General features: G+C 37.0%; 1 protein-coding gene across 1 annotated transcript; it reads left to right on the top strand.

Annotated features, from left to right (window-relative positions):
* The first annotated feature begins 1244 nt into the window (after window positions 1–1244).
* On the top strand, window positions 1245–5252 carry LOC131228886 (increased DNA methylation 1-like). Its single transcript, XM_058224731.1, has 6 exons — window positions 1245–2887; window positions 2978–3066; window positions 3614–3855; window positions 4186–4272; window positions 4379–4517; window positions 5064–5252. Exons 1-6 carry the CDS (start codon window positions 2752–2754, stop codon window positions 5250–5252), a joined length of 882 nt encoding a protein of 293 aa, XP_058080714.1. The 5' UTR covers window positions 1245–2751.
* The last annotated feature ends 13979 nt before the right edge of the window (window positions 5253–19231 follow it).

The raw sequence follows: 19231 nt of genomic DNA, 5'->3' as shown, positions 1-19231 counted from the left end.
TAGAGCCCACTGTAATGGTTATTTAACATCTAACCTGTTGATTAGGTCATACAGACTTGGATGAAGGGAAAAAAAATATCATCTTGATCCAAAACTTTTGTGGCCCCTAAGAAGTTTTTAATGGTGAGCATTCAATCAACACTGTGCGGTCCACTTGAGATTTGGATCAACCTCATTTTTTGGTTCATGCCACAAAATGATCTGGAAGAATGTGTGGACGGCATGGATGAAATAAATACATCATGATGGAGCCCACAGAGCACTGGCCACCAGCCACTGGCTAGTGGCAGGGTGAGTAGCCAATCCGTTTCCACATAAAAGCAGGTGCAACAAATAGATCTGTCGGGCCCACCATGATGGACCATTCATATGTCAATTTTGCCATTTCATGGTAGGATGCCATCACAACACTCAGGCTTCTCCAAAACTCAAGTGGGACCCACCACAGGGAAAAGTGGCAATGGAATACACAGCATTGATGCCTTCCAAGGCCTACTAACGTTTTGGATCAAGCTCCTCGATGTCATACAAATATCATGGTGGGCCCAGCAATTTGTGAATCAAACCGTCGATTATGATGGGCCCCTCCATGGTTAGGTAATTTACCTTAAATCTTTTAGATTGGAAGATCATGATGATGCTTTGATCTTTAGCCTAAAAATAAATTAACCAACAGTCCAGATTCAATGCAGAATGGGGACTGCCATGCCACTTCCAATCATGGATTGGACCCATCAGGTGGATGATCTAGACCATTGAACCATGGGACCCACAAGTGTATGATAGTGTAGCTTAGCAAATTAACTAGATCAGTTACGTAACTAGTACTAATCCTTTGATTAGAGAACGTCCGTTCATTGAACAAGGGACAATGAATGATGATGATCATGGGCAAATGAGAATTCCATTTATCCCCCATTAGTTAGGTTTAGATGATGATGATGGGGCCCTTAACAAATGATCTGTTGTGTAGGGCCCACTGATGAGTGGTGCTAATTACAATAATCTATAGAAATGTGCCAACCACAACATCTGATATGTCATGCTTAATTAATTATGCAATTGTTTTTATGTAATTCTCATAAAATGATTTCTATGTTTTTAGGAAGATGAATCTTTTACAAGATGATGACACACTTGATCAATGGCTTGCTGGATTCATCAACGACGAGAACTTTATGGATACTACCTTCACACTCATGGATCAATTTAATTTTGTTCTTGAAGAAAATGGAGCTGTCGAAAACAGACGGTGGGATTGCAGTGATGTTACAATTGAAAACAGACAGTGGGATTGCAGTGATGTTGCCATTGAAAACAAGAGTTGTCCACAACCAGTAATGAACTGTGGTGAACCTCAATTGAAGAAGAGAAAGGTTGAATGCAACAACTTTCCTTCATCTTCAGATGCTTCGTTAGTAAAAAACGATAGACAAGGTCGGTCATCAAGCTGCTCGGTTGATTCTCTCAAGCTGAAAGGAGGAAAAAGGCGGAATTGGCGCACACCTACAATCAGTCTATCATCTTTGATAGACAAAAACGTAGTGACGTTGGGTCAGAAGGCAATTTACGTGAATAAAAAGGATGACAGTGTTATGGCATCGGGGTTGATCACGTGCAAAGGAATCAAATGTTTGTGTTGTGAAAATGTGTATAGTCTTTCCAAATTTGAGATTCATGCGGGTAGTAGTAATCACCGGCCTTCTTCCAGTATCTTCTTGGAAGATGGGAGGTCACTGATGCAGTGCCAAATACAAATAATGCGTGATGAGGAAGTTAAAGCCTTTGAACAGGATCCCCACAAGCAAATGAAGAGCGATGATCTGCCACACACTAACCTGCAACAAATGGAGGGTGATATACAGGATGAGGCAGACTTCTTAGCATGTCTACATGAGCAAATGGGGAGTGATGAGCCTCACCACCCTATAATTCAACAAAGAGAAGATAGTGTGAATGATGAAAGCTTCGCAGGATATCGATCCCACCTCAATATTCAGCAAGCAGTGGGTGATGAAACTGTTTGCGGTTTCACAAGAAATTTGTGTGAGGAAACGAAAAATAACACCTCATGCTTTAGAGGAAATGGGATATGCCACATCTGCCTTCACAGTGGGGATGGATTGCTAGTGTGTGGTGGTGAATGTCTGCGCATGTTTCACTTAAACTGCATTGGTTTAGAGGTGAGATCCCAAACTCATGGCATCTTTCAATACAATCCTATTTTCCCAAACTTGCTTTGTAGAAATTAATTCTTCAGATTTGAAACAAATTGCAACATAATCGCTTCAACGTTAAATAATATTGCATCCAAATGGCTCATTTCCACTACAAGTTGTAGATTAAGTTCAATTAGTTGGCTTGGTCTCCTAAATTTGCTCTATACTTCAAGCAGAATTTGGATGCACTATTGAATTGAATTGAAGTAAATTAGTCTTATATAGGAGATATGGCTGAATTATAATCAACTTAGTATTTATACTAAGGGGCTAGATTCTAAAATTGCAATTTCATTCCTTTATAGTTGGACTTGGAAGGAAGTAATGAAACAATTATAATTTAAATGTTGCTTCCTCATTATGAATACTAGGAAATGTTGTTATGTTTTTTGTTTTTTTTTCTCTTTATTGAATTGAATTTTCGTTATTTCTTTTATTTTTTAAATCCAAACGCATCATAAATTCAGATATTAATACTAAGTATAGAGAAAATTATGATTGTTTATCACCTTCAACTTGATGTTTGGCGCTCATGCAGGTTTTCCCTGAAAGTGTATATTTCTGCCCATCTTGTGGATGTGGATTATGTGGCGAGGGTGAATACAATAATGATGGTGAAATTTTTGTGGAGAAAACAATTTTGTTTTGTGATCAATGTGAACGTGGATGTGAGTTCTTCTCTTATCTTCTTTTCTTCTATATGTGTCGAATAAAATATTTGGCATCTTTTAAACTTATATTTTCTTGATTTTTTTTAGATCATGTGGGTTGTCTGAGAGAAAGAGGCGATGAAGGACTTGAAAGTTGTCCAGAGGGAAATTGGTTTTGTGGAGAAAAATGTTCAGAGGTACATCAAAGTTTCCATATGGGATGTGAAATTTTATATTTTTTTCTAATACAAGTTTCACTTACACTATGTTTCAATGCACAACTGAATTAAATTACAAATGTTCAATGCACTTGAAAGAAATGGCTAAATTGTGTTTATCTTATGACATACTTGAAACTAACATAATTGCAACTTATTTTTTCAAAGTATGAATATGAAAGACATGAACTCCAATTCAGTTATTTCTGCTTTATTAAATTAATTAGTCTAGCTCACTTCAATAGTCCATCTATATGCAATCATAATTAATGATATCCTGTGATTTGCTTATATTTTATGAAGTTATTGATTTACACATTTCTATGATTTTTATTGAGACATTTAGTACTTTTTTTATAAATATGTCATTGAATATTTCTACCTTTTATTTTCTTTCTTTTTCAAACGCAGTTGTTAATCTTTTTTATAACTTTATATATGGTATTTATTTTTTTAAGGATATTCTTGCATTATTTATTTAGTTATGGTAATATTAATTTCTACTAATGTACTTCTTGTGATACAGATATTCTTCCATCTCCAAAATCTTCTTGGGAAATCAAATTCAGCAGGCATAGATGGTCTATCATGGACTATTTTGAGGTCAAATGAAAAACATGGTCGTAATCGTAATACATCCTCCATCATTGAAGCCATGACCAAGTGCAAGCTTCGGGCTGCACGTTCTATGCTACGTGAATGTTTTGATCGCATTATCCAACCAGCTACCAAGACAGACCTTATCACAGATGTTGTTTTCAGTAAAGAGTAAGACCTACTTTCCTATTTTACATAATAAAAATCTTTACAATTCATATATTCCTATGATATTGTAAATTAGTTATCTCATGCAGTATCATTTAGCATTATGTGTATTTGAGGTTAAGGAATAATTACCTGGTGCACACATGGGGCTGGTTGTTGTTGTTGTTGTTGTTGTTGTTTTTTTTTTTTTTTTTTGAGCGCACTATCAATAGATTAAAAAACTATATAGATTTTTTTTTTTTTTGAAGATTAAGAAAATCACAGGATTTTTTAGTGTTGTTCGATGTTGCTTCTATCCATGATAAATTACAACACCTCTTTTGTTTAATGTAGATCGGCAGTACCCCATCTGAACTATCGAGGTTTCTATACAATGATCTTGGAGAAAGGGAAGAAACCGATATCCGTGGCAACGTTCAGGTAAGTCTCAGTAACCAATACTTGTGGAATTTTTTACCTTTTTTTTTACTCTTCTATTTGTTGTATAACAAAACACGATTAATCTTTTGGCATGTTTCTATTCTAGGGTCCGTAGTGACAAGGTAGCAGAAGTGCCTCTTGTGGGCACATGTATTAGGTCTCGCCGACAAGGAATGTGCCGTCTTCTTATGAATAGTTTACAAAAGGTAATATTTTCAGTTGATTTAGATACACAACTAGATATTGTGTGTTGATATTCAATAATATATTTCTATATAAAACATGTGTGAATAATTTTCAGTAATAACATGGATTCCATTTTCCTGTTTGTTCTCATTCAACCTATTGATTAGAAGCATCATAACTAATATAGCTCTATCTATCCATCCGCATGTTTGAGGAAAATGTTGAGGATATTGACATAGATACGAGCATGACTAGTCTATGAATTTCTTGTCCCAAAATCACTCTGTTCAGTATCAGGTGGGCCACATGTACATCAATTGTAGACATCTGGTTAAGTTAGTTTAGCCATCCATTATTAGATACATGTGGCCCATTTAATGAATGCAATGACCTAATTTTTAGCCAAGGGACATACATGGCCATTCCTACCTGATGAAAAATCCAGATCTTGCTCGATTACAACAAAAAAAAGATTCAATATCCTTAACTTGTTTGTATATGCATGCTCATGCGGGAAATGTATGTTTGAGATTACTTCAACAAAAACAATGAACAGATGTAGCAATGGAGACTTACTCACGTAGTTCTACTTGCTTTTTATGCAGATTCTTGCCAACATGGGGGTACAAAAATTGCTATTGCCTGTAACTGCTAAGCTTCTACAGTGTTGGAATACATCATTTGGTTTTTCTGTGGCGACGAATTTTGACAGATTCAAAATGTTGGAGTACCCATTTTTAGAATTTAATGACACTATAATGTGCCAGAAACTATTGACAAGAGCTGTAACTTAAAGCAATATAATAATTTAATGTATGCAATTTTTACTTTTTATTATATATGATAAGCTCAGTAGCTTTTTTCCTTTTATTTAATGGATATAATTTTTGTTATCTTTCATTTGGTTTTCATTTGCAATAAAGCTTTCCTCAGAAGAAATACCCATATAACAGAAAGACGATACATATTACTTGCTTCGATCCAACAGTTGAAATTGTTGGTGGGTAGTGGCCAATTCAGATTAACGATTTCCAATTCATATCTATGGCGGGATGTTTGACTTTCAATGACTAGTACACTGTAGTGGTACATATGGTATATAATAACTTCAAACAAAACCACATAGGGGGGACAAAAACAAAATTAGATCAATTAGAAAATGTCTATTTGTGTGTTGATTTGGATCGTTAGATGGCACCAGTTGGATGGTGACGATCATCCATTCAAGGTGTTTTTTCCTCCTTTGAATATGGCCCACCTTCAATAGGGTCCACAACTTGGACAATTTGGAATTGGGAATGAGGTGTGTGCACGTGTGCATGCATATATGTGTAAAGTAGCTTTGTGCATGCATGTTGAGGTGCACTATCAAGTGGGGTGAACAGGGACTCATCTATTGAACAAGTCAACACAAATGTATGTGAATCCAAACCTTTCAAAAAAAAAAAATGGGGCCTACAATGGATGGAGAACAGTTTGGAACAATATTTAGTGATGCTCAAGATCTAATTTTTTGCTATGAAATGGATGAATGAAAATAAATGCTAAGCCATTCAAGTTTAACAAGTGAAATTGAATGGTCAAAATTGACCAATCAAGCTGGGTTTTAGGCTATGCTCCATCTATGATGGGCCCACAAGTTGGTTAGTCTGGATTGCCATACATATGTGTCACACTATTGGTGGAGACATGATGGTTCCTGCTGAGTTGATTTTTGACTTGTTCTTCATCCTCGATTGGCCTGCAATTCAGAAGGTCCCAATTTATGTGCATGTAGGACACATGAATGATGGATGAGTTGTCATCATATAATTTGCAATGAACTCCATAGTATCTCAATTTCTTCTTTTTTTTAAAGGAAACTTTCCATTGATCAAGCTATGGTATAGATAGAAAGTGCTTCAGACATGGCTTGAAGCTAATGTCCATCAATAAAGCCTTACTCAAGTGCAGAGGATCTTTGAGGGGTAGTCTTCTATCCCTCGCCCCATTTAGAGTTTAATTTTCTTAGATCGGGTGGGATTGGGTACAGTTAGAGAAAGATCCATGCCCTCTTTTTGAGCGATCGGGTCGCCTGTTTGTTCCTGTCTGTACAGCCCCCCTTTTGTGAATGAATTTTCAAACCTTTAAAAAAAATTACATAGCAGGAGCACTATACATCAGTCCCCCGCAGGTCGATTGGTTTGACCCGCTTCTTGAGTTAAGTTTGGACCATGATATAAATGAGTGATGGATCCTGCTAAGTTTAAAAAATGGAACCCACCTAAGCTTGCATTGAATCCTACATGATCCAATTTACTAGGTCCTACTACATCCAACTTGACTCCTTACTGCTCTTATGGCCCAATGCAATTACAATTCAATTGGGTGGATTTGGCTTGAGCATAGCAACCAAAAGAATCTTAGACCCTTCGGTAAACAAATGGGCCCACCATAAAATGCAAAAACCAGGAGTTTCCATTCCTCGCAGTGGCTGGACCATTGAAATAAATGGGCAACTGATGGTTTGACTTATTTTACGGCTTTCGTCCACCTAGTGAGTGGACTTGTCTGATTTTCTCCATGATGATCTTCATGGTGAGGGAGTCCAGCTACATAAATTAAAACTAAAAACTATCTAACGAATATGGAATTTACATTTCAATAGCTTCTGCAAAAAGGTTTTTAAAAAGCTACCTCATCTCATTAATGGATAGACGACACCAAAATCGCTGTTTAGGAATGGTTGAAAACCGTTCCTAAATCAAGGAACAGTTCTCCTGAATAGCGCGTTGCAAAAAATTAGGAATGGTTGAAAACCTTTTTGGGGACCGTTTCAAATTTCGGGAAAGACTTTTCAGAAGTTCTAAAGCATTCCTGATTTTGCGAACATGTTTTAGGAATGGTATTTTTCCTTACTTAGGAACGGTTTTGAATCCTTCCTTATTTAGGAATAGTTCGTAGAAGTGGTTAACCACCGGCAAAAGCCAGTCTTTTTTTTTTTTCCAATTGGAAGTTGGAACATATATTTTTGTAATATTTGAAATCCAAAGAATCTTGCAATACAATTAAAAATGAATATTAAACAAAAATTGTATGACTTAGCAAGAAATATATATATATATATATATATATATATATATATATATATATATAAAATATTTACAACAATAAGTTGAAAATGATCCTAATACATAAAAATAAAATAAAAATCCTCTACGTGGTCCACTCCTAGCTTGGCCAATACAGTCAACTATCTCCAGCCTCCTTTTCCGGGCGTCATTTCATATCGGATCTAGTACACTACAAGGAGGAAGAATACAATACAATGAATAATCAAAATGAGAATTTGCACACCAGGAGACATTCTGAAAATACAATGAATAATCAAAGCCATTAAAGAAGCTTTTCCACACCGTATGAATGGGTCAGCAGCCGGCATCAAACTTCTACCATAACTTCCATCGTGAATCCGGGAATGGTGGAAGAGAATTCATCTATACATCTATGATTTATGAAATGAATTCTAGAACCTCCCTTTTCTTCAGGATCTCTCATTTTCCCAAGCACACGCAATGAACAGGTATGCTACCATCATAAGACTGGTATTCTAGCTTCCATAAATAATTCATTAACCATACTGCAATCGAACAACAGATTAAAAGGACCCAAGACATGGGCCCCTATCACAAAAACATGTCAGAACACGAAGGCTCTAACCTTACAGAAAAGATTAACCCAACAATCACAACATTTGAGCCTAGCTTCCACATTTTCTATAGTTTATCAAGCCAGACAGATAAGCCATGTTGTTTTTCACATATACCTCAACACCGATCTACCTATGGCCAGTTGTACTCGTGCAAACGTTTCAGGCAGACAAGGCTCCGCACCGACTTTCCACTATCATGGAGATACTTCAATGACCTGCCAACTAGTGCAGCTGCAACCAGAATCCTGTCATATATGATCAAACAGCACTTGCATTTAAGGTCTGCCAGACAAAAAAAAAAAGTTGCATTAAAAACAAGATGATTTACTCGAAGGTCATTTAGATGTGTCATCGAAATACCCATTTTACTCTTACAGAAGATGAACACCATGACTGTCACAGCTGCTATACTTTCATGGCCTCCGATGAAATGGATAAAGGACTGATCGCTAAAGCTTCTTGAAATCCAAGTGCGAGGAAGAAGGAGACATGCTCTTGCATGCTTGTAGACTTGGATTGGATCCTACTTAAGCAAACAACTTTCAAACAAACCTTAATATACTTTGTGTATGTTCATCTTGATAACAGGCAGTTGTCCAATCAAATCCCGTCATATGAAAGGTAATACCAAATTCAAATCCCAATGCAATACACTTAAGTTAGGAAAATGGAGAATTATTTTATAAGGAAATTTAAAAAATATTTATTTCTCAGTTTATTTTTTATAAAAGTTTTCAATAAGCTACCTAATTAATTTATACAAGTGGACCTTACTGCAAACATAGGTGATGTATACATGAAATTCAATATGACCATCATGTGTTGCACACCTTGTAAGACCGAAGGCTCAAAGCTCAGCTCCATCGTAGATTTAGATGGATTACACAATTGGAAATCGATTTAATGACAATGCACACCTTCCAAACCATTTCCTCCCCGGTGTGGCCCACACGAGTGGAGGATGTTCCTTTTTTGGCCCCAATTTAGGTTGTGAAATCTAATAGTTAAAGTGAATTTCTTATGACCACCGTGACAAGCCCTGTAAAAATTAAGGGTGGACATCTCTCTCCCTACTATTTCCTTTAGTGTGGCCCATCTGAATTATGCGGTTAGGTTGATATTTTTAGCCCTAGATATAATGTAGGATTCCATATGAAAACTTTGGTAACTAAATTCAGTGCATTGTAATTCATTTAAATTCGTTACCGCAGTTTAAACGGTTTAATTTTAGTTGTTTATCGCCCGTAAAAAAATTTCAGAGGATGCTTATCAAAGGCTGCACTCTGCCAGAGTAACAAAGTTTTTCTTGGAGGACAAGACACAGGCAGGCAGAGTGGGCAATCCAGACCGTCCAAACCATATGCATGGCATAGTTCTACGGGAATCCACGCTGCACAAATCTCTTACCCAACCGTTGATGGATCTCAACCAGATAATTGAACTGAGTAGATAATGTTAGCATTATATTCAGACGGACCTTTTGGATGGTCTGGATAGCTTTACTTCCGTTCCACATGTGACGAGGATGAGTCACCACCATTTTGAAAATGGTGCAAAATGAGTCTAGGACTATTCAACTTATACGCGGGGCCTACTGATGAATGGACCATCCGGAACATTTTGATCTCGCCTTCTGCCCTCACACGAGTTTAGTTCGTTAGCACGTGTCCGCGATTCGCCAGTTGAGTCCACGTTCGCGCGAATAGTACAGCATTTTTCTTCCTCGATCCCAATGGGCGCGGATTCAAAGGACTGACCGAGTTACGGAAGCGGATGGGCTGGTGTACCACACACACCAGGCTATATAGCTGGTGTAGATACGTGTCGTGCGAAGACGAGCGCCGACGCTCTCGAGCTCCGAGTTGTACGAACGGTTCAAAGGAGATCAAAGTTACATGGTCCCCACGATGATTTATTTATTATATCCATACCATTCATCCATTTTTCGAGATTATTTTAGAGCATGAAACAAAAAATGAATCGTATCCAAATCTCAAATGGACCACACCAATGATTTTCACCGTTAAAAAATTCGTAGGGTCCACCATAACTTTTATTTTCCATCAAATCCGTTAATAAGGTCACAAATACATGGATGAAGAGGAAAAAAATTTCATATTGATCTGAAACTTCTGTGACCCAGAAGGGTTTCAATGGTAGAAGTTCAATCCCCGCTGTTTTTTGCAGTGTGGTCCAATTGACATATGGATCTGTCTTATTTTTCGGTTCAAGCCTTAAGACGAGCTAGCCAAATGGATGTACAGTTTGGATATAACACATACCTCATGATGGGACCCATAGAAGTAACTGACGTCAATACACCTGCTATATAGCTGGTGTGTGATACACCAGCAAATCCGCTTCCGTTACGTAGGTCCTGACCGTGGCCCACCTCGATGTATCATATGAACGCGGATTGAGTCCTACAACCGCTGTCTCCAGCTGGAACGGGCAGGAGCTTTGAGTAGCCACCGTGATGCGTGAGTTTTATCCACACCGTCCATCTATTTTTCTGTATCAATTTAGGATATGATCCCCAAAACTAAGGCAAATCCAAGGCAGAGTTGGACCATACAATGGGTATTAAACTCTTACCGTTGAAAACTTCCCAGGGGCCACGGAAGTTTTGGAAGGAGCTGATATTTGTGTTTTCTCTTCGTCCAGGTCCATGTATCACGGTGGGCCCTATAAAAGTTTCAACGATGAGAATGATTCTCACTGCTGCTTCCTTTGGTGTGGTCCACTTGAGCATTGGATGTGCCTTGTTTTATAGGATTACATCCTGAAATGATACAGAAAAAATGGATGAACGGTGTGGATAAAACACATACATCACGGTGACCACTCAAAGCTCCTGCCCGTTCCTAGCTGGAGACCGGCTAGAGTAAGACGCAATCCGCGTTCGTATCATATGGACTAGCTGTTACTCACTCTAACCGTGTGGTTCCCACCTTGATGCATTTGTTATATATTAATGTCATGCATCTGTTTTTCAATCCCATTTTAGGACTCGATTCCCAAACTTTAAGGGCGTGTCTGGGCGGTGGGATTAGAAGGGATTAGGTGAGATGGGATTCAAGAAACATAATTAATACAGATTGTCCCTGTTGCCATGGGATATGATTAATTCTATGCTTTGTTGGCAATATGGTGGTACATTGAATGGATATACCCACTATCATTTGAAATTATTGAGAATAATGCACATGTGTTATATCTAAACCGTTCATTTATTTTGTAACCTCATTTTATGGCATGAGCCTAAAAATGAGGTAGATCCAAAACTTTTGTGGCCCCAAAGAAGTTATCAACGGTAAGTATTCAATCCCCATTGCTTTCGATGGTGGGGTCCACTTGAGCTTTAGATTTACCTGATTTTTTGGCCCATGCTCTAAAATAATCTCAAAAAATGGGTGGACGGTGTGGATATAGCCCACACATCATGTTGGGACCTACACAACTTGCTAACATTGAGTGAAATTGGCATCGACCCAATGCAATTTCATCTAATATAATTTCAAGCTTTTCCATTCTTCCCAAACATGGAATGGAATTGGCACGGGACCAGATGAATCCCATCCCACCTAATCCCTTCTAATCCCACTACCCAAACATGCCCGGAAATAGTGATGAATAACCATTAAAAACTTTTTGTCAACTTATATTTCCCTTGTTTAGGTCTTCTTTACATTATCAACAGGTTAGATACCAAATAAACATAAAGAAAACCTTTCCACCGGCCCTTTGAAACTTTTAATGGTGAGGGTGTTATCTACTTAATTTTTAGGACCATGTCTTGAAATGGCCTCGAGAAACAGATGGATAGCATGATATACAACAAATCATTAAGGTGGGCCCAGTAGTATGGGTAATACCCACTAAGTTGTTGCCTAGGTAATACCTAATCCACTAATCATATTGTATGTCCACACGTCCATCTATTTTGCCATGTCATTTTAGGGCATGGGCCAAAAATGAATCATATCCAAATCTCAAGTAAACCACATGCACAACAAGAAAGAGTGATAATTGAACGCCTACCATTAAAACTTCATAGGGTCCACCTTAACTATTATTTTCCATCCAGCCCTGTTGATAAGGTCACGCATCCCTGATTAATGAAAACAACAAATTTAAGCTTGATCCAAAACTTCTTGTAGCCCACAAATTTTTTTATGGTCAATCACTGCAGTTTCCTGTGTTGTGGTCCACAAGAGATTTAAATTTACTTTACTTCACTTTGGCCCATGCCCCAAGATGATATGAAAAAATGGATGGACGAGATGGATATACAGTACATATATCAATGTGGGCCCCATGATTGCAGGCAAATCGGCAACAAAAATTATATGGAGTTAATGGTGAAGTTTATCGAATTCCAACCATCGTTTGCACTGGCTTGTACATGATCCAAAATAAAGACAATCCAGAACTTAAGTAGATCATATAAGTACTCGGCTTGAAGTTAATTTGTTCTCTTTTGTACGATGTCCATAATGCAACAGGAACACCAGACAATCAACCTCCAAAATACCCTCGAATGTTATCTCGAATGTTATATCATCACACCGTTGCACTTGATGTACTAAAACTCGAACCACCATTGCTTGTCTAACCTGGAGACAATTTGAAAATAAACCCAAGGAGAAAATGATTCATTGTTGCAGAAAACTAGAGAGCCAAATATTCAAATGAATATGAAAATCGAAATAGAGAAGTCCATTTTATAGACATCAAAGACTGCCTTGAAAGGGTGTTTAAGCACCCCTGCCAATAGACATGGCTATTAGGTTTTCGAAAGGGATGACTTTTAATTTTTCAACTTTGTAAGAAAATTCAAAAAATGATCATTTCGGTCAATCGTTGTAAAAATAGAATTTCAAAAGGCAATAAAACATTTTCGCTTTTGGCAAACATACTCGTGTGCACGCATTGCACCACACCATGCCACATCGCATCCATGGCCACAACCTGGCCTGGCACGCACGTGTGGGTGGTTCATGGCATAGATTAGGGCTGAAGAATTCGCATGCAAATGATCTAAGGAAACCAAGCATTGATGATGAAGGAAATTCAGAAAAATTACACAATTCAATAACAGATTGTTTAATCCTAGGGTTTTACACGAGCCAAGCTAGCTTGAAAAGCTCACTCAGCTTGGCTCGATCTAGCTCGACTTGACTCGACTTGAACGGTGAATCAAGGCGAGCCAAGCTTTATATGACCCAGCTCGTTTTGAAAACAAGCCAAGTTCAAACATAGTAAAGTTTGATTCGAACTCGACTTGGCTCGAAGCTCGAGCTCGACTTGACTCGAATATATATATATATATATATATATAATATTTATATATATATATATATATATATATATATATATATATATATATATATAATATTTAAAAAAATTAAAACATAAACTCTATCGTATCCGTCCATTCCTCTCATACCATTTCCCTTTCTTACCTAACCCGTTGTGCTTGAGCTCCTCTCTCTCTCTCTCTCTCTCTCTCTCTCTCTCTCTCTCCACTTGGCCACTTGACTTGTCTCAGTCGTACAGCCTACACTCACCTGAGCTCTCTCTCTCTCTCTCTCTCCACTCGACCACTCGCCCGAGCTTGACTCAGCGTCTACCCGGCTTGTCTCAACTGTACAGCCTACACTCACCTGAGCTCTCTCTCTTTATCTATCTCACAGTATCAACAACAAAGTACTACCTGTGGTTTTATCTAATGTTATACATATATGTGTGTATTATTAATTAAATATTTGATCTGGGGGTTGGGTCAGTTGGGTTGGGTTGTTGGGTTAAGTCACGTGCGGGTAGCGGGTTGGGTCAGGTTGGGAGCAAGCTCGACTCGACTCAAGGTAAGCTCGCCTCGACTTAATCCATTAGCTCGCCTCGAGCTTGACTCGAAAGTTCTGGCAAACAAGCCAAGCTTCAATAGTAAGCTCGAGGCCGAACTCGAGGAGAGCACAGACAAGCCAAGCCAAGCTTGGCCCACCTCGACTCGATGTACAGCCCTATTCGATCCCACCTGAGGTTGGTTCGGTCCAACCGAAAGTGTCCAAAATAGTCCAACAACAAACTGTGTTGTAACTGAAGTTAAGCTTGGTGCCACTGAAAGAGAGTTTGGTCTGACTTGAGGCAGAAAGACTTCATATATAATTTGAGAAAATTCGACCACAACTGATAGAATAATTCGGTGTGATCGAAGTAATGTTTGGTGTAACCAAAGGCTATAATCAGTGCAATCGAAGCATAACAAAATGTAAAATTTTGAAGTTGATTCAAAGTCAGTGTGGATTTTCTCTATTTAATGAGTTTTAAGCTATTCTATATAGGATTAAGGCTTGAGAGAGAGACCAATTAGTAGCGGAGCTTCTATGGAATCATCATTCCTCCTCAACCATTCGATTCTAGTTTGTTTTTCTCTCTAGCATTTTGATTGATATTTGATATTTAATTTATTTTTAATAAAAAAATTAGTTATTAATGTTGAATTGTGATCAGATATGATTGAATTTTAAGATTGTAGAATGAATCAATCTGTAAAATTGATTGATCTATTATCGCCTTCAGGTATATTAGATGCTTTCGACTCCCTACAATGTGATTACCTAGATCTTCATGAGAGATCAAGTATATTATGATTATAATCTATGTTGGATGTTTATGATTGATATTACTATGTTATCTTCTGATTATAATGGATTGGAATATAATTCTAGTTGAGTTATCAATTTAAGAAGACTGATTAAGATCGAACTCTGTTGATTGGGAATTCCTGGATCCTTGGTCATTTTTTTTATTAATTGTCTTAAAACCCTTCAACTTCGTTGGATTAAAAACCCAAATAATTTGTTATTACTGCTTCTTAGCTCTGCACTTGGAGGTTCTCGGAGTTCGATTGGTTACCACTAAAGAACTGTACAAATTTAATTAAACACCTATAAGAATCTAATGAATTTGCCCGATCACTTAAATGTTATATATTAATCATGTGATCTATGAATCTATGGCCAAGATCTAAGCGACCCGCCATCGATTGATCAAAACAACCAAAGCCTAATGAAGATCCACTTAAAATTAACACAATTAATAGTTTAGATCTCGATTATCCTATGTACATAACCCCATTTGACCAAACTACACTTTTGGGCTAAGAATCAATGGCTTAGGATAATTCATGGTAAATTTAACTTTTTTGTTAATCTCATAAAGACCAGACGACAAACTTAGATCATATAGACCATATTCAACATGCACAAGAAACTCCACTTCTCAAATCACATTATAAATAGCTGGATTAACCAAACAAACTTTAGACCGCTCATTAGTGGGTCATCGACCACGAAGCTATAGAAAATAATTTGTCTTAACAGGCTTGACATCTCATATGGATTAGATGGTTAAGATCGTATGCCGAATTGTTCAACTAAGAGCCGCAAGTAAACACATGAAAACACAAGAAGAACACCTAGTAAAGAATGTAAGTTTTCTAGATATTTTCAAAATTGAAAGTTAGTTATACTAATTTAGAATTATTTAATGTTGAGACATTCAGACCATTAGTTTGCGATCAAATTGATGATACTAACCTTAACTACCATTCCATGGATATTCCTATAGATGTGATCCCGATCGACAATCGAATGTCGTTGAATTAATTCATTAATTGTATCATTCAATTGACATAACTAAAATACGAGGCGAGCGTAATCTTGTGTAGATCACCACCTAGAATAACCATTCCATATCTCAGATCGAACTGTTCACTACAAAGTGAGCCTCTTAAAACCAAAATCAGCCTACTCTTGTATTAATGAACCATTAGTGCTATTTGTAGGCAACCAAACCTCTCAAAATGAATATAAACAGTATTTTTTTAGCAACTTCTCTCTATACGAATTTTTTCTAATTAAGTAAGGTTAGAGAGTGTTAAGGGGGGAGAGTTGTGTTGAGAGAAGAGACATAGAGCTTGAATCTGGAGTTTTTGTGTTAGAAAGGGGGAGTGTTGTTGAAATTCCACCATTGCACTTGCTTAATCCTCCACCTTAATGACTTTCACTGAAATTAGAAGAAAGTCTATCTCATATAATGTAAATGATAATTTAATTGTAATTTGCCTAAACTTGCTAGTTGTTGTTCTAAAATTACTATAGGAAATTCAAACTATTTTAAAATCTCAAACCTTAGGTGCATTAAGAACAAGAAATCTCATTCAAATGTGATGAGTATTCCAAGTTCCCCTCTATCAGCTCTTGATAGTTACAATTAGTGATACTTTGATTCTAATAAAAATGCCTCATGCTACTAATGTTATAATTGCTCTATTATCATAATCCCTATGTTAATTGTTGTCAAGTTGATGATATGCTTGATGAAATGTTTGATTTTGGTGGAATCATGATATTATGATCCATTTATGCCACTTGTTGTGTAGTGATTATATAGGCTTGCTTAGACTATTGATCAAGTACTTGTGTATAAACCTCAATTGACTCATCATGATTACGATAGGTTGATATGTGCCAATGATTATGTACATGATAGTATGTAACCGAAATGATGTAAATCAAGCTTTAAAAAATTGTGTTGACTAGTAGACAACATACCTTTTAGTTTTCCATCACAAACTTATTCGGTTAACCGAGGTAGAATACGGTCGACCGACAGTAGTTAGGGCCACATGAGTTGTTTTACACCCAATGCTAGTTTTGCCAAAGTTTCCTCTGGTCCTACGTCACCAAAGTTCACATGTTTAATTGTTGCTAAATACTTTATTGAATATTGGATACCATGATTTTTAACGTTTTGCAATCACATATTATAGTTGTTAATGTGTAATACAATTTTATGAACACAGCCTCATGAACTGGACATGGTAGTATGAGACACTACATCTGAGCTATCGGCCTATGCTGGGTGATGAGCCCCCTCTGGTGACCAGTGAGCATTAATGGAGGTGACAATCTTACTATTATCTTACTTGATTTTAGGTGATGAAACCTCATCGTGTTGATTAAATATTTGAGTGACGGGCCCATATATTTGGATTGATTATTCATATTTGATATTAGGTGACGAACCCTTACTATATTAATTAAATATTTGGGTGGTGAGCTTATACATTTAGATTGATTATTCATATTTGATATTGGGTGACAAACCATTACCATATTGACAATTAAACCTTTACCTCAGGATTGATTATTCATATTTGTGGGTGGCGAACCCTAATTTTGGTTAAAGGACACAGGCGACGAGCCACGTGATTATGTTTATTTGACTCTTGATATAATTATGGTATTCTACCTTTTCTATTAAAATTGTTTATAAATGGATTAATAAAAGATTGGATAAAACATCCATATCATGGCATTTGCAGGTGTTGCATGGTCAAATTGTCTGTTGTATTTATGCCACACGGGTAGATATTCTCGGTATTACTGTCAATTCTATTTGCATTGCGAGTAATATTGGTGATGAGCCATATTATTGTTGGTTTTATTTATATTACATGTGATTTTTGTAACGAGCTATATCACTATTGGTTCTTTTACGGGACATACATTCGCATATCATGACATGCATGCATTCAATCAATTATAATAGAGAATTCTTTATTATGATGCACTATCATTACATATACTTGATTGCGTTAGTAGAGTGAGCAACTTGGTAGAATGGTAATACCGATTTGATCACTCACTCCCTCTCGAGACATTGTTTTATGCAGATGCCATAAAAAGCCATTGTGTTAGATGAGGCAAATGTGGACTCGATGGAGGAACTCTCGTACTTCCAAATTTATGATGAGCAAGCATAATTCCAACATGTTTTCATTTTTCTCTATTTTTTCTAGAGTAGTTGCTTAGAGTTTTCAAACATTTAGTAGATTTTGGGCATGTATATTGAGTTCCCAACTGAGTAGATTTTACTGTGTGTTTAGATGACTTTTATGGATATTTTGTGTGTTCGATGTAGCATTACTTTACTTTCGAGCTTAATACACCATTTGGTTTAGTTATTTACGATTGGGTTCTGATGTCATTTGATTATGATATTAAACTATGCTTTCAAAATATAAAAGTTAACACTCAGAATGTCGGGGACCAAGTGTGTACTTGACCTCTGAAATTCGGGGCTACAACAAATTTGGCTCCAGTACAAAGATATTGTTTTTTAACTTAGAGTCATTGTTAGCTGGTAAAAATATGGCTTCGATTGATTAGAATCCATAGAATTGCTTAGAGGATAACAAATTACAAGATTCCTCAACTTGAGTGACTCCTGAGTTGGTTTGCACTGTAAATTCTAGGTAAGGGCCTCTGTTACGGAAAATGAAATGATTAAGTACCATTTTTCTGCCCATGAAATGCATGGTCTCTTCTTTATATGACTATATAATTTTCAGGAAGATTGAGGGAACTTCAAATATTACTGCATTGAGTCATACTATGCTGGTTTTCAGGACCCTATATAGGTAAAATAAAGAAACATAAAAACATTATTAGGAGTCCAATGTTACTGTGTTCAACCATACTGTATTGGATTTCAAGACCTTGAGTAGACGGAATAAAGAAAGAAAAAAAAGTAGTAGAAGCATATGTTGAAGATGTGTGCATGCATAAAAGTTGTTAATGTTATGGGAATGTATGAAGTGGTTGATTTAAGTGAGAATGAAAAGAGAAAATCAGACACCCTTCTTGGTCAAAATGATGATCAAATATCTCGAATTTCAACCCTAGTCGTTGACTTCAGTGTCTTCTTTTTGTCTCATGTAATTCGTAACGTAGTTGGATAAGAGGCCTTGTAGGGGGAACTTTTATGAGATGACAAAGGATTAGGTAAGTTTGGACACAACTTTAATTAAGCGACGACATACTAAGATTGTAACTAGCCCCAAGGATTGGCTCCTCATGAGCAACTCTTCAGTGGAGATCAAACTTTCCCATGGCCTCGGCCTTCTCTCGCACTCTCCATCCCTTGCTCATCTATAATAAGCCCTTAAATAGGCTTGGAAAAACATAATAACAGCCTGTCATGGGCCACTTTTGGGTGTTAACCTTTTTCCTG

The sequence above is a fragment of the Magnolia sinica genome, chromosome 16 (assembly GCF_029962835.1).
Source record: "Magnolia sinica isolate HGM2019 chromosome 16, MsV1, whole genome shotgun sequence".
NCBI classification, from domain to species: domain Eukaryota; kingdom Viridiplantae; phylum Streptophyta; class Magnoliopsida; order Magnoliales; family Magnoliaceae; genus Magnolia; species Magnolia sinica.
This window is presented reverse-complemented; position numbering and strand designations above follow the sequence as displayed.

Coding starts and splice junctions, on each gene's coding strand:
- LOC131228886 (XM_058224731.1), top strand. CDS start 2,752: ATGCAGGTTTTCCCTGAAAGTGTATATTTCTGCCCATCTTGTGGATGT. Junction 2,888..2,977: donor TGATCAATGTGAACGTGGAT/GTGAGTTCTTCT, acceptor GATTTTTTTTAG/ATCATGTGGGTTGTCTGAGA. Junction 4,273..4,378: donor ATATCCGTGGCAACGTTCAG/GTAAGTCTCAGT, acceptor TTTCTATTCTAG/GGTCCGTAGTGACAAGGTAG.